This window comes from Lycorma delicatula, chromosome 1 (assembly GCF_047948215.1).
Source record: "Lycorma delicatula isolate Av1 chromosome 1, ASM4794821v1, whole genome shotgun sequence".
Taxonomy (NCBI): Eukaryota; Metazoa; Arthropoda; class Insecta; order Hemiptera; family Fulgoridae; genus Lycorma; species Lycorma delicatula.
The window spans coordinates 193441644-193464049 of NC_134455.1; the positions used below are offsets into that span (position 1 = coordinate 193441644).

The following is a 22406-nucleotide window of genomic DNA, read 5'->3' on the forward strand; positions in this document are numbered from 1 at the left end:
ATTCTAAATTATAATTTTCAATTAATATTAAATAATTAGATGTTTCACCAAATATATTACACATGTAATGCCTATTAAATTACATTTACACATTTTTAAAACTACATCAAATTTTATTTCACTAATTATTTTTATTTTTTTTTATTATCATTGAATTATTAATATGTAAAATTTTTAAAAGAGGATTTTTTACAATTAGGGTTTAATAATTATTAAATCCATATATTTAAACAAAAAAAGTTAAAAAAATAAATAAAAAAGTTAAAATAAACAAAAGGAGATGAAATCTGATTCGAACCGATGTGCCTTTTCTTTAAGATCCAAATATTTCATTAATTAAAATTTTAATTTCGATTGCATTAAAAAAGGGAGGTGCACAACTAGATGTTACAACAGTGCCAAATCCAAAATTTCAACATACTACCGCTAATCGTTTTTGAGTTATGCGAGATTCATACGCACATACATTTAAACGTACTTCAGACGTCACGCCGAAACAAGTCAAAAAAGATTCAGGGATGGTCAAATTGGATATTTCCGTTAAAGTATGAAAACCAAAATGTTTTGCGATCACAATACTTCCTTTACTTTGTAAAAGGCAATAAAAAAGTACTTTTTTTAAACCTTTTCCACAATGAAATTCTTGTCATTATGTCCAAATAAATGTGTAGTAGTACATTTTTCTATGATATCAAATACCAAAGATGGTTGGAAGGAACTACAGGAATGAAAATATAGTCTGTTTTATTAATTATTTACTTTATCTTTAAATGTTTATTAACGAATAGCATGTAAAATAAGCTTATTCTGTATTAAATATTAAAGTGAAATTTGGTGTATTAATAAAATAATTCTAAAATTAAATTTTACTTACTGAAATAAAATTAAGTACTTATACACAATTTTATACGTAATCATTAAATAATAATATATCAGTCAAATACTTGCATGTTCTTGTAACGAAAATACAGAAAATAAATCAGTAAAATATTTCCATGTTTCTTAGTCACATATTTAATCTTAGAATGAGAATAATGAAATAATTTACTTATATTTGTATACTTTGACTTTAAAAGAATGTTTATTTATTACATAGGTTGTCTAACTTTTGGTGTCTGCTACAAATTAAACATTTTTTTTATTTATTAAAAAAAAAAATATTAAAAAGTATTTCAAACATTTTTTAATATTAATTAAAATAATGCTGACGGAAAAATTAATTAAAATATATAAAATTGAAGGGCTTTTTTGGGCCTGCCTCTAACACTTTGTCCGATAAGTGGCAAAAAAGGTTCCATTCTTTCGAGGTTGTTTATAAGTCGGTGTTTGTTTATTTTAGAAACTAGAACTGTTTTTCGATTACAGTTATTCATGAAAGATGACTTTTTAACGAATGAAAAATTCCAATACTAACCAGAATTCGAAACTAGAACCTTCTGCATGAAAGGCAGAGACGCTACCACTCTGCGAATATAAGCAAAACGAAGATTAATTGAAATCTACTTTAAATTAAATAGCTCCTTAAATATTAATCATGAATTAAATAGAAATCGGAACAACCTCCTCGAGCAATTAGTAGTTTACTGTATGTATAAGTTATTTTTAATCATACTGTTAAAAAATCAGTTTGTTTTTTCAATCAGTAAATGCAAATAAAATAAAACATACTATAATGCAAATGTAGAATACTGCATATCGATGAAGAATTAAACAATAAAATTAAAGCAGAAGAAATAAAATAAAGATTGATACAACGACAGTAATATTAACTTTTAACTTACAACTCATAAAATTAATTGTCTATAAGCATTAATTAGAATTTTATTCCATTTATAAATAACGGATAGACTGTTCTCAGGTTAGCTGTTATTTAGTAAAAAAATTTATAACTTCAAAATTTTTTAGGATGGTGAAGACAAATTCAAATTCAACGTATGATTAAATATTATTGTAGTCGTTTTAATATTGTCATAGCAATACTAGAAGTAATTTTTAATGGAAAAGCTCTTAAAGTGTTAAGTAAAATACTTATTTTATTACTTATTTGATTCAGTGAAAAAAAGATTTAGAAGTAATTTTTCCAAAAATTAACTCCATAACTCTGAACATGTTCGAAACCATGAGTTAGATGACTGGATAGCTTATTTTTTTGTGTATTGATATTTTGAGTCAAATTCTGATCAGAATTTTTCATCTGTCAAAATCAAGAAATGTGTTTTGTACACATCAGACATTTAATAGAATATGATACAGATTCAAATCTTTCGTAGGTATCGTGTAATAATTTTTGTTGTGAGTGCTATCTCTATAACAAACTTATAATTAATGTTAGTTCTATATGTTGTTAACAGTACGTTTTATTTCTTTTTGTGCAAACCTAAAGCGAAAGCTCATATTTCAACTCGTATCTTTTAATACGAGTACATTAATTTTAGTCCATTTTTTTTTTATATTTCCGTACTGAATTAAACATGAAGGAAGAACTTATTTTAATGAAACTTGTAAAATTCACTTATTTTAATCCATAATTTACACGATCTTGGCGATCTGTTCTGATTTCATTAGAAGTATCTACCAGTAGCTCACTATCTTTTCGTAAAGGATATATTTAAAAATTAATAATGCACAAAAAATGTTATTCACTCCCTTTTAATCAAACGAGATCATTTATTAAAAGATTTCATCAAACGAATATAAAATTCCTGGAAGTTTGCTGTTTCATTTCGGTTAGGGAATTTAGCTTTCGCTTTCCTATTTTCATGATTTATGTCTGAGGGTGTAATTTCCCCAAAAAAGAAATTGCAAGATCTAAAATTTCTTTTCATTACAAAAATTTAAACAAATTTTACAGAAATTTTTGAAGTGATTTCTTTCCCTCTTTTGCAGAAACAGTTTTTTCAACTTATTCGCTGGGGATTGGTTTTGGTAAAAAAATTCTGGGTGCAAAAGATTTAAAGGGAAAAAATATCTTAAATAGGTTTTTTTTGTTGTAATTTTGATTTAGAGCTACATTCCGAATAATAGATAATGACTGTTACCTGTAGAAATATTACTAATTAATTCAGGATGGAATGAAATATGGAATTTCTTCACGTAACGTATAAAATATCTAACTGACAGTTTGTTAAAGGAGACAAAGCCACGACGTTGTTAAATAATAAATTACTTAAGAGAAATAAAAGAGGTTTTATGGAATCAAGAAAGCGCTGAAGTTTTAAATGAAAAAACATCAAGTGCGCCGGTCATGAGCGTCATGACGCCTGTTGCAAAGCGTCGGTCATGTACCGAGCAACAGTTCCACCGTCCATTCCAAACAGTACGCACGTTACTGCAGTATCATCCCGGGGTGCGCTAACTACATTTCGCAAATTCGCATAATGTATAGTTTGAAGTTGTCGTAAATGAAGTATCTATTTATAAATGTAGTATCTGAAATTTTCACTTAACATCTATTTCTTTTCTTGTTTATTTGATAATTTACTTTAGTGATAAAAAAAAATGATTTAAATTTACTTTTGATAATATGAAATAACCATTTTTTTTTTCAAAATTATTGAATATTAATTAATTATAGAATAATTAATAATAAATAAATAATAGAATATTATTAATTAGTAAGAAATCCTTGCGTAGGAATGGTAAATAATTAAAAGATTTATATCACTTCTTTGACTATTTTTATTATTAAGATATTACTATTATTTATTACGAAGATATTTCTTTGAAAAATTAGCAGCAATTAACGTCGTGCTACAAAAGTAAATTTAACTTTTTGTTCATATTTACCCGTATAGAAAATTGTTATGACGTTACACTTTGCCAAATAAATTAAGAAAGTCAGCTTTATGTTTATATTTCTTAACGTAAAAAAATATTACCGAATGAAAATTTTGTTTTCATAAACGTTATTTCTTTATCCGAATAAAAATTTTATCAAATTTAACTCAACGATTTTTAAAAAAATAATTGTTTATAATTTATTCTGCATTATTTTTTAAGCCTTGATTAACATATGTTTTGATAGTGTAATTAATTGCATTATGTGTGAAAATAATTATAATTAACTTGAATATTCATAATTAGAAGTGTTTCTTTACAAATTGAATTTTTTCCATTCTACAGTAAATATACACCGTCTAATTGAGATTATATTTCACTAATATTATTAATTACTTCAATAATTTTTATACTTAGAAAAATAAATTAATAAATAGGATTGGTGTATTTAAAAAAAAAATCTAATGAATGACTGTGTGTGAATGTGTGCACGTGTGGAAGTGTTGATGTTATTGTGTGTAAATGGAAGCTTCTAATTCAGTAACGTATTTAGGTGAATACAACTGTGAAAAATCAAAATTACATAATAAACAACCCATGTTTCAATTAAAAAAAAAAAAAAATACGATAAAGATATTTAAATACATTCACTTATAAAGGTAATCCTTCCGATCTTCACTAATATATTTATGGGCATAAATGATGAAGAAAACTCGACTACTTCCTACTCTTCTTCAAACAGCTTTCGTCATTATTACTGCAGGTAAGACATTAAGATATTTTTTATTGTACTTATACACCTATATTGAACCTTTAAAGCTTTACTAAAGTAAATTTACTACCTAGCATTTTTACAAATTGTTCCTTAAAAATTACGGTCAAATAATTATAATAACATGCTTTAGAACATTGATATGCGACTTTTAACTCGTTACAATAAAATTAACATTTAGTCAATCTCATAATTTCCATTAAGTTTTCTAAAAAGTATGGGTGGAATGGGATCTTATCAATGTTATTTTTTATTGGATTTGATGATCCTGTTTCATATAAGAATACTAGGTTTAGCAAAATTATATATCAATAGCAGTATTACACTGAACGTAATTAATTTTAAATTCGTATGTTAAGTTGTAAAAGATTTACTAAAAAAAGTTAGAAAAGAATTATTACTTTCATTCTAAACATGCAAAAGTTTCTTAAGATATACTTGAAATAATAATAGATTTCATTAAAAAAAAATCTTAAATTTGAGTAATAATATTTTTGAATTTTTTTACTGTTGTAGAAAAAACGAGTTTTTTTATAGGAAGGATGAGAAAAATAGTCTAACTTGTCATGAAATAACTTTATGGTTGTTTGTAGTTTAAAAATTTATTTATTTTTATGTTGATATATTTATTAATTAATTACACAGTTAATTAATTAATTTAACCTTATTAATGATAAAATACTACATATATTTCATGAAAACGTTTTAAATTCTTTAAGAAAATAAGATATATTTAGTAAGAATTTTATAAATTTTATGTAAAATATTAGCCTACTTACTATTATAAGTTTATGAAAAAGATAGTAGTAAAGTTAGAAAAATAGAATTTTATACCAATAAATCATCATCTCTTGAGGAAAAAAAATCGTTCAAGTCTCATAAAACTTTTGTAACGATTATTTTTAAAGCTAATATTGAAGAAAGAAACGCCCATGCTAACACTAGACATAAAACCAGTAATAATCCATTGTAAAAAAAATACCTTACTATTATATTATTATTAGTTTTATTAGAAAACAAAGCTACATAAATATAAATAAGTGTTTGAAGCGTAATCATGAATTATTCTTGCAAAAAAAAATCTCATCTAAATCATATTATTCTCTTAACTTCCATTTTATATATTTTTATAGTTTATTTTAATTTTACTGTTCTTATTTAAACAAATCTATAGCATTTACGTAAACATAAGACTCACAGGCCAAGCCTACACGCAATCCTGCAGATTTCTATTACTTGAAAAATTTGTATTACTTGGAACAATTTCAAACCTAAAAATAATAATAACAATATCACAACGAAAAACCAAAACGTAACTGTAGTATTATTGCTTTATTTCGTTATTATTCTGTTTACTGATATATTTTACTTAGTAACTTTAACTTTAATTCATAATTGACTGCATGAAAACCAACTGATAGATTGCTTTCAGATTTTCAGGATACATTTATGTTTTCACAGAGAATATTTTAAACATATTGAGGTCCTAGCCCCCTTGGGGGTTATGATATTAAAAATATTTATTAAAAAAATAAAAGCTTCTTCCAATAGAAATATATTGAAGTAGAATGACTAATTCATTTTTCCTTAATAAATATCAGTGAAATATTTAATATTCTCACAACTACAAGAATAACGAACGCATCAAAGGTCCACTGAAAGGAAACTTGACCAGCTAGCGTATGTAAACACATACGCATAAGGAAAAAATATTTAGTCTAAATCACTAATTAGTTAAAATGTAAATATCATTGTTGAAAAAAGGACAATAAACAACATTAGATCGTTAGCAATCTGTTCATTAAAAATTGTCACGAACCTATTAATCTATAAAAAAACAAGTATAAAATTGCAGCCATTTCCGACTAACGTCAATTCACAAAATAACATTGTTCGTCTTCATAAAAATGTCTTTTGGGAAAAGACAGCAGAGGCAGTAACTCCTCCCTCTAACGTAAAAATAATTTTATATACCGTAATATTACTGGCACAAAAAACTTTTATTTAAACACTATTAAATATAGAAATTTCTTTCAACATAAAGTTCTTTACTTTTTTTTTTACTCATTCCCTTTTGGAATTAGTAGATAAATAAAATTTTATCTTAATAACAACCATTGTGTTAGATTCATTTTTTCATCAGTTTCTTAATTCATTGACAAATGCTTATAGTATTTGTAACACATATTGATCAAGCAACGATGTTAAGAATGTTTTTAAAATTGTCTTAATGTACAAAAATGTTACAAACAGTTTAAAACTCACACCTAATATCTGTATCTTCAAAGAGATTCAGAAAAAAATTAACTAACAACAAAAATTTATCAAAGAAGAATTGTGAAATTTCTTTTTACTAGATGATATTTCTCTCGAAAAAGTTGATTTTCACCAAAAAATAATATTCTGTAAACGCTCCTTTGAGAATATGACTTAAAAAAAATTATTAGTCATTTCAATTGCACCAAAATCTATTACTTAATACATAGACGTATGAGATGAAGCTTTAATACAACAAGTATTTTACAGTACATTGAAGAAAATCTTAAATTAATGTATTAAAATTTAAATCGGTCAACGTGAGTATCTGGGATATAGCATGAGTAATCACTGGCACTCAGATTTTTTGTTAAAATGTCTCTACACTTTAGGTAATACATATAATATATACGTATTCATGTATTTTGAAAATATTTATTTATATCAATATTTCGAAAAGATTTCTGGCTAACAAACCGTAATTTTTAATTAAAAAGATTAGTATCATAAGTACTTATATTTTTTTATATACCAGAGGGGTCCAAAAAAATGTACTCACTTTTGCTAGTCCACATCTGACAATTTTTGGCACTGAAAGGGGGTTATGGTATGTGTTCGTAATGACCACCAGCAGCTTCTATACAACGTCCTTACACAATGCCGAACTGGATACCGAACTACGGCTATTAGTGTATTTGAGGTAATGGCGGAACATGACTCCACAATTTTTTCACGTAGCTCGTCGATTATTGATGGTGTTTGTCGATACACGTCATTCTTGACGGTCCCCCAGAAGTAGAAGTCCAGGGGTGTCAAATCAGGAGAAGATGGGTACTCAACAACACCTCTTCGACCCATCCACTGTCCGGTTAGAACTTTATCGAGGTACATCCCAACCCCGTAGGGAGAAGACACCCCCTTTTGACGTTACCGGTCGCCCCTTTTGCACACCACCCCTTCCGTTCCAAGCCCTGAAGGGGTTTCCGTAGGTCGACTTTAAACCCTCTAACTGATTACATTACAAAAAAAGTATACACAACTGTGGTGGTTCACAGTACCGTTTGAATTGCGCCTTGTCAGTCCACACAAACATTCCTGTAAAACTCGCCAACCATGTGCTAAAACCATTCACAGTATTTCATCCTTCGATCTGGGTCATACTCATTCATCACGTGTAGCAGTCTTGGAATGTACACTTGCCACTTTGCACTCTTCAGAATAATTTTACACTTGACCGGCTCACCCCGCTTTCTTGCGCTCACTGATATGATTTATATGATTTTTGCGGGGATCGGGTGAAATGATGCAACACCGCAGCACTGGATGCCGGACTTATAGCTGTTCGTGGACGGCCGAATCTTTCCTTGCTCCAGACACTTTCTTCCACTGCCGTTGTACCCCGTAAATGTTCTCGTACTTCCAGTACCACTTCAGTACAGCCTTGCGTTCAACAAACGATAAGTGGACCTCAGCCATTGTTGCTGCTCGACTCTCTTCTGCTGCATTGGCTAACATGACTGGTTCGTTCCACCGCCAACCACCCGCGCATTCGCGGCATATATTGCCAGCTCCGCCTACCAAAACAAATTTAATACCTTACACTACACTATACATTAAATTAATGAGTGTAAGTCTGTTTATACAAACTGATATTATATAAGGTTTTTAATTAAAAATTGTGGTTTAAAAAAAAATATAATTATGGTTTTATATACGTACATGTACGCACAGTATTTTGTCAGAAAAATGTATGATAGTAACTTTAAAATGAATTCTACCTGTAAAAAAAAAATCTTATAAATGTAAGTTCGAAACTTTGTTTTCAAGTTATGGGTGCTAAAAAACTTTTTCTTTATTTCTGCTATAAAAGATTATACTAGACAAAATTTTTACCGATATCATATACTGAATAAATTTTGTGGTTTAATTGTAATTTGGCTTGAATCAACTGAAAAATGGAGCCTAAAAACTGAATCTCTATCGTTATTCGACATTTATTTTTAAGATGGTTCAAATATTAATGTAATAAAAGCAACAGACTTTGAAAAATTGCCAATTTGCTCTTTATGTTTACTCCAAACATAAATTTGGGTATTTAAAATTTTTGTCATTAAGTTTAATAAAAATAAATTATGTAGGGTTTTTGTTTATTTATAATGGAATTCTTAATGGAGACTGAGCTTTGAGAAACAATTTTTTAAATTCATCCAAATCATAGTTAAAATCCATTAATATTTTCCGTAAAAGGCAATCATAAATATTTAGTATAATAATAATTTACAAACACAGTAGAAATTTGGAAAAAAATTATTAAATATTCGTAAAAAACTATCATACACAATATTTTTAGAGCTGTTAAAGGTTTTTGTTATTTTGATAAATTAAATTTATTCCTGATGTATGAATTCGTCTGTCCGTTTTTTCATGGAACACCTACAGTAAGTTTATACGTGTAAAAATTATTAATATATTAACTGCTTCTTAGTATGTTTATTTTATATACTCGTATTTGGTATATTTAAAAAAAATCATATTTGCTAAGTTATTAAATAATTTGATGCTAGACTGTGGATACCGGTGTTTTTTGGTGGTTGGATTTCAATTAACCACACATCTTAGGAATGATCGATCCGAGTCTCTTTTAGATTACATGTTTACCGGTACATTTACGCTTGCATTGTAGTACATCTGCTGCTACGTCAGGCCTAGCAAGCCGGTAGCAGTAACTGCATTTGCCTAAACATACACATACACACCCAGACCCAGCAGTAGCTGGAAAACTGGTTTGAGAAACATATATATATTTTTTTCAATATCATATCACATTTTCCAGAATTGATGCTTTTTGTAATATTCATGTTCACCCTTCTCGGGATGGCCAAAATTTCTGTATTTTCTTTTTGTATTTTCCTCTTCTCAGTGAACTTCATGACGTACTTTTTTTTAAAAAAACATGCTTTTATTTAATCAATTAAAATTCAAATGATATTTTGGATACAAAATTAATAAATTAGGTATAAAATAGTACTGTAAAATTTTGTAACCAAAATATCTACAGTAATTTTTATACATTTCAATTAAGTAGTGGTTCCTTTTAGAACCCATTTCACATCTTTTATTAAATCAAATAAGTAAATGAAGTAACTACTTTTACTTTTGTTCCAAAAGCTCCAGCAAGCCCAACTTACTCCATCTATAAGCAAGTTTCTTAAGTTAAAGCTAGACTAAACCAGTTACTCAATGAACCGGTCTGCATTGTGTTCCGAAATAAAATCGGAATGTTGTAAAACAGTTTTCTCAACCTTTTTTTATGGCCGACCGGTAAAATTATAGAAAAATATACTAAGACGAACAGACCCTCAGCTTAGTTTTTTTGACGAGCAAAAAAATTTATCATATTTTTATTTTATCACTAATTAAATTTACATATACATAATAATAATTAATATCATTTCTATTTATAAAAACAAAACAGTATATTAATGAAAATCAGAAAATAAATAACAAAAAATAAATGTAGGTTGTGTTATTTAAAAATAGGAACTACAAACAAATCATATTTCAAACTAATTGTAAATAATGAAAATTAGTGCGAAATTTGTTGTTGCTTATTTTCCACAATTGTTTCAATGTCGGGTTGTAAATTTCTTAAACCTAATCGAAGAGATGAAAATATTGATAAACAATTTCTTGTTTTGGGTTTAAAAGTGTCAAAGCTGAGAATCCAGTTTCACAAAAAATGTGGTTGCAAAGGGAAGTAGCATTTTCAAGAAAATATTAATAGATTTAATAATTGAATTTTCATTAATAGAATTAACGTAACAAATCCATGGCTTTGTTATGTAAATTTGGATATTCATTTTTTATTGCAATTCATAATTTAATTATATTCATAAAATAAAAATTTTATTTAAATTTTATTAATTTTTTTTAAAATTAAATTTTTTTTTTAATAATATGTCTGAACTCAGTTCCAAGACAGGGTCTTGGTCTTCGTTACTTAAATTTATATTATTGCAATTGTTCTCAATAAGACTAGTTATCCATAAATTCATCTCCGGCAAGTTTATATTTGTCATATAATGACTTTTTACTACAATCAGCAATTTTGTTCTATTATATCTAGAAAAGTAATGATGTAGAATAGACAAACATATATCAATTAACATCGTATTTCATATTGATTTGACAGAGATAAATTATATGTATTTAATAAGGTTATTGATATGATAGCAAAAGTATACTTTTGTATCATTTATTTAAATAATTTTATCCTCATTCAGCAATAATTTTCATTTAAAATTTCATGATACAATTTTTCTGATATATTGAATACATATATATTTAATATAAAACTCTCTCAGAACAGTCTGTTAGTTCACTAGCAGCATTACTAATGTTTGCAGTCTCAACCTGTCACAATGACACAAAATAAATCTGATGGTTAAACTCGCGACACCAACTATGAAATAATTAAATGCAATTAAATATAACTGTACCTTAAAAGCGATTTAAATAAAGGTATTTCAGTATTACAAGCTAGCAGTTACTCTGTTATCCTGTCAACGAGTGATAGGAATATTAATTATGAGGTAGGTTTATGAATAACCAACTTAAAAACAATTATAATTTTTGATTTTATTAAATTCCAAAGAGCTAGATGTTTCATTCAAAGAGCTCCAACAAAATAAAATTTAGTAATTTTTTATCAGTTTAGCAATGTTTATCAGCAATGTTTTTTTATCAGTTTATTATGCATCTGCAATTTAGCAATTTATTTCATTTTCATTTTAAATAAAATAATAATTAATTCCGTTACTATATCGCATTTGAAAGCGTAAATAAACGCCTTACATGTCACAAATTCTGTTTGCTGATTAACACGTTTCTTTTAAATTCTTAATATAATTTTCTTATCTTGTGTCTTTCTTTTTCCTGTTTAACCTCCGGTAATTACTGTTCAAATAATACTTCAGAGGATGAATGAGGATGATATGTATGAGTGTAAATGAAGTGTAGCCTTGTACAGTCTCAGTTCAACCACTCCTGAGATGTGTGGTTAATTGAAAGCCAACCACCAAATAACACCGGTATCTACGGTCTAGTATTAAAATTTGTGTAAAAATAACTGACTTTACTAGGACTTGAACGCTGGAACTTTCGACTTCCAAGTCAGCTGATTTGGGATGACGCGTTCACCACTAGACCAAACCGGGGGGTTGTTATCTTGTATTTTTTTTTCCTGTTTAGCCTCCGGTAACTACCGTTTAGATAATACTTCAGAGGATGAATGAGGATGATATGTATGAGTGTAAATGAAGTGTAGTCTTGTACATTCTCAGTTCGACCATTGCTGAGATGTGTGGTTAATTGAAACCCAACCACCAAAGAACACCGGTATCTACGGTCTAGTATTCAAATCCGTGTAAAAATAACTGGCTTTACTAGGATTTGAACGCTGGAACTCTCGACTTCCAAATCAGCTGATCTGGGAAGACGCGTTCACCACTAGACCAACCCGGTGGATTTGTTATCTTGTATTTACTTTTATTAATGTTAACAGATACTGTATCATAGTCTTACGGTATTAAAAATTTAAAATTTGTTTCTCTATACATACCAAAGTAAAAGGAATTAATCTTTTTCTTGACGGTGAATAATTATGTTCAATAAAACCATCCAGTTCATAGTCAAAATATAAACATCAATAAATTACAAACCTTTCAATAACAAAGTATTCCAACAGTCAGAAACTCTGATAACAGGTTTATGAAATATTAGACCAATCAGCTGATTTCGGTGAAAATTCTCAATGCTTCTTTATACCCTTATAATACTGTAAGTCTCTCTTTTTTCTTTAGCCTCCGGAACCACCGTAAGTAATTGCTTCAAAGGATGAATGAGGATGATATGTATGAATATAAATGAAGTGTGGTCTTCTACGGTCTCTGGTCACCATTCCTGAGATGTGTGATTAATTGAAACCCACCCACCAAAGAACACCGGTATCCACGATCTAGTACCATCTAGTCAAATACCATTATGCATAAAATTATATTACTACGATAATCTTATTAGTAAACAAAAAGGAGCGTATAAGTTATTTTAAAATTTAGAATAAAAAGACATGTTTGCTGATCAAATTTAAATTTTCTGTCAGTAGCGGACAGAAAATCAAGTTTTGATCAAGTATTCATTTGAAATAAATGGAAGAAGATAATTTATTAATCATCTCACAATCACATGAAATATAGTCATTTAAGTTTTGAAAATATATATTATTCAAAAAAGCAATTTGGAGAGCACTTTTCTAATTTTCTAATTCATTGAAACCTCTTTATTAATAATTAAATTTCTCTCATTTAATTATTATTATAATTTTTGTGTTTAGTATTTTATTCTTGTAGTCTTGCTATGTAATTATAGAAGTTACTATTAGAAGTTATACATTACTAATTATAGAAGTTATAGATATAAGATATATTATCGGTCGCATACAAAATAACTTTAGAAACAATAAAAGTTAAATTCATTCAACAATAAAAATACAATTTATACAAATTAAAAAAAAAGATTCGACGTTACCATTATGGGGAACATCAAATTAAAATTTTCTTTTCAGTAAATGTATAACAAATCTTTATTGTAATAAATGACTGCATGAACACGTAAAACCAATTTATTTTTATAAATTTTTATTTTTTATCTGTAACATTATCGTTCTCAAAATTTTTAACTGGCAGATTATAATCAGGAAGGATAAAATTAAAAAGTACTATATCGTTGTATTTACCATAATCTATGCAAAAGCCCTCACTTTTTATTTTTTATTAATAATAAATATCATCGATATCAATAATCGATTTATTTTCGATTTAAATATATAAATAGATTTAGGTCTGCAATTAGCAACTCTGAAATGATCTTTTCTCAACAATAGATTTTAAATTATAATAATACTAACAAAAACTTCTTTAGAAAAGTAGTGTAAACAATTTCTATTTTCGTATCAATATTTTCCAATGGCTAATTTACATGTGTCAGTTAAATGAATCTTATCGTCAATGACATCATAATCAGAGAAAAACTTATGACAGGTCGCAATATTAAGTAATGGTTTATTGCAATTCGATCATTTTTTTGTAATTATTATTGTTAGTGTTATCACACTACTGCATTATAAGGAATTAATCATTCCGGAAATACTCTCTCCAAATGGACGAAGATAGAAATAACAAGAGAGTTTTGATAAATAGAATTTTCCCATTCAAGGAAAGCCAACGGATCTCTCTATTGCCCTTAGCGTTTTGCTTTAGTACGTGTATAAATAGGAAAACGATTTATTTCCTGCCTTCACTAAAAGCATAAAATTTTCTTCTCTTATGGAAACTAAAAAGTAGTATAAAAGTTATATAAGTAGTGTTTGAAAAACGAAAAGTAATTATTTTATATGTACTATTAGCCATTCATCTTTTAAGCTCTTTTTTATCCTTTACAAAAGGCTGAGAAAGTTATTCTGGCATTACCTGTTTTCAAACTTGGCTTACTGTTTGATACTCATAAATGTAATTCTTTATTTTTACTTTCTACATGTATAACATGATGAGAAAGTAAGCAAAAAGCTGTAAGCTAAATAATTACTTAACCTGATCATTAAAAAATCTGAAGTCTCGTTTACATAAAAAGTTAATTTTTTTACAAGCTTCGGACAGTTACTCTATAAGAAGTATTCCGTTACAGTTAAAACTGTGTTATAATATTAGGCTACAATTTTATCATTTTAGGCTAAAATTTGAAATAAAAGCTATAAATGTTCGGGTTTAGGGCGTTATTATGAAAATTAAGATTTAAAAATATATTTTAAATTGAAATACTTATTTTAAAAAACATATAACCTGTTCTATTATTCAACTCTTCATCGCTTTGAATATTCGTAGAAACAGAGCAATTTCAAAAATTACCATTTTATACTTCAAAATTTCGACCTATCTTTCTATTGGAAATATAATTTCAGGACTTCTACACGTGTGATTTGTTTTAATAACAATTTACTCCAACATTTTTTCTGAAATTGCTTCTTTTTCTATAGGTCTTAACCTATTTCATATGATCGGAATGATGTAATGCCACACAAGGCGAAACGTGGCCATAAGTCTCTTTAGCTGGCCTTCCAATGTATTAGTTCCTCCTTTTGACATTCATTTTTTATTACCTTTATTTTCTAAACTACATATATTTTGAATAAAAAAGGCTACATGATATTAAAAACCCATTTTCTTGCTTGTTTTCAAATTATTTTATTAAAAGAACTGTATGAAAGAACGTTATTACATTTTTCAGAATATTCTATTTCTTTCATATCCATACTAAAAAATAACTTCTAGCCTATAAAACCAATCAATACCTTTTTTTATTTGAACATAATTAACAAATAAAATTGTTGAATATAATAAAATAAAAGTTAAAATTCTATATCAAAGTTTTTTCAGAACTTTCTGAGTGAAAACCGGATGAGTCAAAGGTGCTTAACTTCATTAACTTCATCTAAAGTAATATATTTTTTCAATATCAAGCCAGCATCTTTCCGCGAACAATTAAATCAATTGGAAGAATCTCATCATTTCTACAGACCATTATTTTTTTATCTGAGTTATACAGGCATCGACATTTAAAATAATCAGCACTCGTCACATTTTTAAAAGAGAATAACATCACCAATAAAATCATTATATGTAAGGGTAGAGAGATACTAGCATGCGAGGGGGTTAAGATCCCCATCGCTGTTCCATTCGGTTTAGTAAATACAGAATGGACAGATTTTTGTGATAAGAACATCCAATCCAGTGTTCTTGTTCTGAATAGCAGTTAGTGCGCTTAAAGAATTGGAAAACATATGCACTCTCTTTTGCAGAAATATTCTGTATAACAAAGAGCTTGCTGTGAGGCAATGAACTCTACCATGTAAACACTGGCCATATGTGGTAGTTTCCACGAATGAGCTTCACCATTTATGTACATAGAGCATCCAGTACTATATTCAGTTTTAGAACCATTACTGTAAGTTTCAAATATCCCTCATAGCTACTGATAATTGATCAAAATTTCCGTTAGATGATCACTGCTGATTTTTCTTTATTTTTTCATAAGAGAGCTATTATTGTGATTATAGATGGCAAAAGCCATGGTGGTATTTCTCTCGTAAAGTTGCTAATATATTTGGTAAAGCTATTTCGTGTTTTGTTACTAACTCACGAAAACGTAATCTGGTTGGTCTGAAATAGGTAGCGCGATGTTCATTTAATGCAAGCAAACGTTTGTTATTATATATATTTATATTTAATGTGGATAGGGAAGGCCCACATATTTTCTGCATATCTTAATAATAAGGTCTCCGTTCTGCAATGTAACGGCATTATGCCGACTTCAGACATTAATCTAGTCACCGGGCTTGTACGGAAATCGCCAACGGTATATCTGATTTCGTTGTTATGTAGGACGTCTAACTTGCTTGCGACTATCTAGCGGATGAATATGAAATACATACGCAATCGAGCTTCCACTGACTCAATGCTTTATATAATCACAATAATGTATTTTTTCTGAGTATCAGTTGATATTCGATAAACATTTAATAATGTTTAGAGTTTTCTTGCATATTACACTCAAATTCTGTATGTGTAGCCCCAAATAAAAAATTTGGTGGTCATTCGATGGTCATCGATGGTCAAGATAGAACTACATCGAGCAAGGTACTACGTAGCAAGGTTCCTCTAGTAAAAATGTAAATATGTTATTCTTTGCAATTCCGTTTAAGGCTTTTATCGTTCGGTGCAATTAATACTTCAGCATAACTGTATTTTACTGGCATATACAGTTGCCAGATCACCGATGTAGACGCTCTTGCTGATTTCTCCTGGTATGGCTCATGATAGTTTATTGTTGGCGTTCGTAAACAAGGTACCGCTCGACGGTGAGTTTTTAGTATGCCATTTTCTAATCGTTTTTCTGAAAAGTATTCATTATGAAATCGAACTTAAAAAGTACGGTCGTGTATGTAGTGGCTAAGTAATACCAGCAACTTGCCGCGAAGCATTATTCCATGATGCCAAGTCACATCAAAAGCCATCTGCAGATCAAAGAAGTCTTCAAAACAGTGTTTCCTACTGAGGAGATAGTTGTATATAATAAGTATTTCCGAAATTGATCATTTGGTCAGTAGCTGAATAGTCCTATTAAAATCCTGCTTGATACAAGAATAAAAGATCTCTCTCTAAAATCCAAACGAGTTGATTATGTGAAACGTTTGCAAAGATGGTTCCAATAGCACCCGTCAAGGAATTAGGAAAGTAACTATTGGGATCGGTCACATTTTTTTCTTTTGTAATTGGAACAATATGCTTTTTTCCACTGTTGTGGGTTCATTTGATCCTGTATATCGCATTATACAATTTCAGGAATCTCAATTTTGCAGAGGTACTTGGTTCTCTGGTCATGACATAATATACTTCGTCTGAGCCAGAGCTGTATTGTCCATCATCTCCAACGCATTCACAAGTTCGTCTATGTTACATGAAAAATTAATTTTAGTTCCAAAATTTAGGTGACACTTAAATTCTGTTTTTTTGACTTTTGATGCATTTGTCATAATTAGCCTCTTTTACTGGCTTCTTTAAATTATTGACTAATAATTCAGAAATTTAATTTGGAATATCCATTAGATCATTTTCATACTGAAGGCAAGTTATGGGGATAAAGTTTATACACCTAAGATAAGCTTATTTTTTCCCAAGCCTCTGCTGCAGTCGTATTTCTGTTAAGAGATGACACGATAGTTGGCAGAATCGGTTTTCACTTTCTTGTACGACGTAAAGGAAGTACTGTGATCTCGAAAAATTTCGGTTTCCACATTTCAACGGAAATATCCATTTTTACCATCCCTGAATCCACTTTCACTAGTTCGGCGTGACGTCTGTACGTCCGTATGTATGTACGTATCTTGCATAAATCAAAAACAATTAATCGTAGAATGTTGAATTTTGGATTTAGAACTGTTATAACATCTGGTTGTGAACCTTCCCTTTTGATTGAAATCGACAACCAAAAATGTCTAAAGAAGCTCAAATCCAGAAGAATTTGGATTACCAAGTTTTTCTTAACCGGAGTAATAAGCCTTCATTGAGAGCTTTTCAACAATATATCATGTGGTACTTATTTTAATTTGTTCCAGAGCTATAGCCAAATGAAATTTCAATTAATGAAATATTTAGATCTTACAAGGAGAAGACACATTGGTTCGAATCAGACTTCACCTCCTTTTTTTAAAATTTAATTACAATGATTTATTAATAATTATTAACCTCTGATTTTAAACATATTTTTATGATAAATAATCATTCAATAATTACAATAAAAAGAAAAAAAAAAAGAAAATATATCAGAGGTTATTAATGAAATAAAATTTTATTTACTTTTCATTTAAAAAAAAAAAAAATATGTATATGTAATTTAAAAGACGTACAAGGAAGTCATGTGTTGTCAACATCAGATTTTTTGAACCTGCCGTAAGTCTTCTTCCATACCACTGTATTTATTAAAGGCAACTAAATTTTCCTACGTTGAATGTTCCTTGACAGCATTATGTACTTTTTTCTTCCATTTTATCTCTTCACTAATTTTATCTTTCGACCGCGGAATGGATATTTCTTGCGTTTCCCGGAAGTTCTGGAATATATCTTGATACCGAGTCAAATATAGCACTGATTATAGCTTCGACATCATTTTCTATAACTTCAGTTATTTCGGGAAATTTTATATCAGCAGTGAAGCTCGTCCAATCTTCCTTATCAATCATCTTTTGGGGATGGGATATATTTTATTGAGATATCAGTTGAAATTTGCCCCTGAAAAATGCTCACTTCCGTTAGATCGTTTAAAACTTTAAAAATGTACTTTGGTGCTGTTGATGAACTTAAAAATGTGAAATCTATACAGGATGTCGATCCATCTGTGGCATTAAAATAAGTTACTGAGCCGTTGTTTAATATAACAAAATTAGAATTTAAAAGGGACTTTTTCAAATCTCTTCCCTGAGGAACTGGTTGATTCAAACCCTAAATAAGGTTAAAAAACCCCAAATAGGGTTATGTTCATTAAAGTCACCCATTATTAGTACGGATGGCGGAAGCTAACCAAGTTGGTTTTCTTTTTTGTTTTGTTATGATGCGCTTTTATTTTTACTCGTTCATCATCTGGTGGTTGTAAATTAACAATACATTTTCGTTGCATTTTCTAGTGGGTATCATAGTTTCCTTTTGAGAGAGAGATTTCATTTTATTATCGATTATTCTCTCTATCATTGTAACCAACGTTGGAGTGAGGTTAAGGAGGAGCTGATCTGCATCAACACTTGCAGTAGAAACAGTAGCCGCTGCCAGAGCACATGTTATTGTTCTAGTTTACGGCTATTTACATTTTTTTTAGTTTCAAAATAGCTGACCTTCTCTAAGGTTTTAACTTCATGAAGTACTAGTCCTTATTGAAGTCTCTCGTCCAGACCTGTAGATGGAAATCAGGTCAAAAGAAAGTTAATATTTCCGAGGAAAAAACTCGGAGCCCCGTTAGCTAGCTATATGTATTGTACTTATGCACAGTTGTTACCACACTGATCGTGGAATACACTGGTATGTTCTGGACGTGAGGATCATCTACCTCAGGGCTTACAATTATTAAACAGTAACTTGTATTATTATTTGGTTTGTCAGAATTACAAAAATCATTTCTAGGGTCAAGCCTCTACCTAATCGATTCGTGTTTTTTTGCTAAGAAAAATATAGGAATTCCTGAGCGATTTTATCCAATAGTATTGTTACAAAATTTAAAAAAAAATTTAAATAAGATTTTAAAATCCAAAATAAAAAATAAGTTTCCCTCCTTAAGTGTTCATAAAATAATTTTTATAAACTTAAAGATAATCTATCTTCACAAATAATTAAATGATAACTAGGGTCGTTCTGTGCGCGCATCATGTTAAAATAAGTAGACAGATTTTTAAAAATATTAGCAGACTTATTCCTTAGATGCTTGGTCATTATCTACAATTAGAATTGTTGCGATATTCCTAATAGTAGCCATGAAATTAAAAATATTAATTACAGAAAAAAATGTTTTATATGATTGATTAATATTATATTATTATTTTTTTTTTTTAAGTTTTAGGGGTATAGACTGCTATGGTCATTAGCCCCGTCCACATCAAAAAATAAAAAATAGAAAAAGTATAATTTCCTCCCTAAAAAGCGAGCACAGGTGACATAATCAAAAACTAATATTGTCAAATGGTGCATCTAAAGATAGACTTGTCAGTAGTTATTAAAACCCCGAAAACACAACAAAACACAACAAGAGGGTAAAGGCCCTTGTTTTTTTTTTAATCCATCTATCCATTTCTTATGAAATTTGATCAAAACAAAAATGCTCTGTGATGAAGACTAAACGGCACATTGAAAAGTTTATTAAACACAATATGACAAGGGTGTAAAAGGCTTTCGCCACTTAACATCACACAGAACACTTATAATAAAACATCAAGAGAGACACATCAAAATAAAAAATAAAAAATAATTTTACGCAAAAATTAAAATACACAACCATTTGTTAAAATTTGTCAAGGTATATAAAACGAGCTTCATTTTAATGCTTAACAGTCTAAGGTCTTCCCTTAAGCCATCCTTTTTTGTTCCTCTTCTCCAATCTTTACAAAGGCTACGATGTCAAATTCTGAAGTACCTGATGCCTCTGAGATCGATCCTTCAGTTCCTCCGGTGAAAATTACTAGATATTTTGGTAGGTCCTCCACTTTTAGGTCGAAACTTGATTCGATCCTCTTTTCTAAAACTATAAACTCTTCTTTATCGCTAAACTCGATACTCTTCCTCCTCTTCACCTGCAAAGACAAAGGGTCTCCAGAACGAGGGTTTTTACGTGGAACCTATGCCACGGATGTTGTGGATGATGAAAAATCCATAGCCTATATTTCCGTCAGTCGACATGTCAGAAGGTGCGAGAAGGAGTGACGGTTGGGCGTGCCCCGGATCATAGATCTTGCCTGGGTTCCCCCAGCCCACCGCCTCCTACAAATTTAACCCAGACTGAAGAGTCAGGTACTGGCCTGACTCACTATATCGACATCCTACAACTCCCACTTAGCAGTAAGGTCTCCGATACACTTACCCCTTACCCAAGGGACAATCCCTGCCAAGAGCCAAAGCGACTGACTCACACTCACACTAGACTCGCGTAAGACTTAGGCAGAGCAAACTGACAGCAGCCCACCTTCAATACTCCTGCACTGTCGAGAAGAGGGATGGGTACTTCCCTTCCACACTCTGTCCAGCGTCGGCAAACAACGCCGACATGATCACGGTCATGGTCATGCCACCCACCCCGCTGCAAACAACAAAACGAAGAAGCACAACCGCAACTTTATTGTAATAATAACAATAATAATAATAATTATTATTATTACTACAATTTTTGCTAAATTAGCATATTTATCGAACTTTTCTGAGTTTTGATTGTTTATTTTGACTGTCTATATTGGATTGTCAAAAGTTAAAATTATGCCTTCCAGAAAGAGAAGTAACATTTCTTATTATTCAAAGTCTGCAAAAGAATGAGAGTGTCTGGGTCCTTTTAAACAGCTGAAGTGCGTGATTATCGGTTAGCTGCTGCCATACAGCACCACGCCCAGATTCGAGCTGCAGTAAATTTTTCAACGCAAATAGAAGTTAAATTCCTCACGAGTTCATACTGATGTCATTGTAGAGCTACCATAATCACATAAGGAAAGAAATGGGTTTAGCTATAATGTATAAACTGCGTACGCCAATCATGAACAAATTGGCGCCTTGGCAGAAGTGTGTTCGTATTGTCATGCTCGGGAATGAAAACGGGAACCAAAAGGAATATGTTCGTCTACAGCAGGAGCATGTCAGAGCTTCTACATCAAGAACGAGGGAAACGTTGTAGGAAAGAGAGGTTTTCAGATTTTAATTTTTATTTATCAGTATTATTCACACAACCAGGAAGATAACGAACAGAGCGGGTCTTATGTAGACGGGAAGGGTGAGTGAAGTGAGTCCTCACCGGCTAGTAATTTAATATGAATTAATCCAAAATTTTTAATTCTTAAAAATATACGATGCAATAAAATAATAGTAAATGATTTTATTAGTAGTATTAAGTACTTACAATTTTGTACAACACTTTTACCCTGGAAAACCTACAATTAGGGCTGTACTAAAAGAATTTAAAAGAAGTATGAGTAGTTTATTAAATATTCTTAATAGCTTAGTATTTAAAAATATTTTGGGTAGTGTTTAAAAATAGTCGTATTTTTGGAGTAGGTTTGAGGATTACGAAGAAAATATTTCAATTCTGAAAAAATATGTCACATTATTTACTACATCAGAAAATCAAACTTAAACTGGAATAGAATTCTGAATTATGTTGCCTAAGTACAATTGGGTTATTATTTTTTAATATTCTCCCATTTTTCTTCTATATATTCTACTTTATCGTTTTTACTCAGACCTCTTGCGAT

At 29.7% G+C, this 22406-nt stretch overlaps 1 protein-coding gene across 1 annotated transcript in view; it reads left to right on the forward strand.

Moving 5' to 3' along the window:
- Positions 1-3294: 3294 nt before the first annotated feature.
- Positions 3295-22406, forward strand: part of Ret (protein kinase receptor Ret oncogene) — a 387727-nt gene continuing 368615 nt past the window's right edge. Inside the window, exons 1-2 of the mRNA XM_075354801.1 lie at positions 3295-3422; positions 4331-4540. Coding sequence (XP_075210916.1) covers positions 4477-4540 — 64 coding nt within the window. The 5' untranslated portion in view covers positions 3295-3422; positions 4331-4476. The remainder of the gene's footprint in view (positions 3423-4330; positions 4541-22406) is intronic.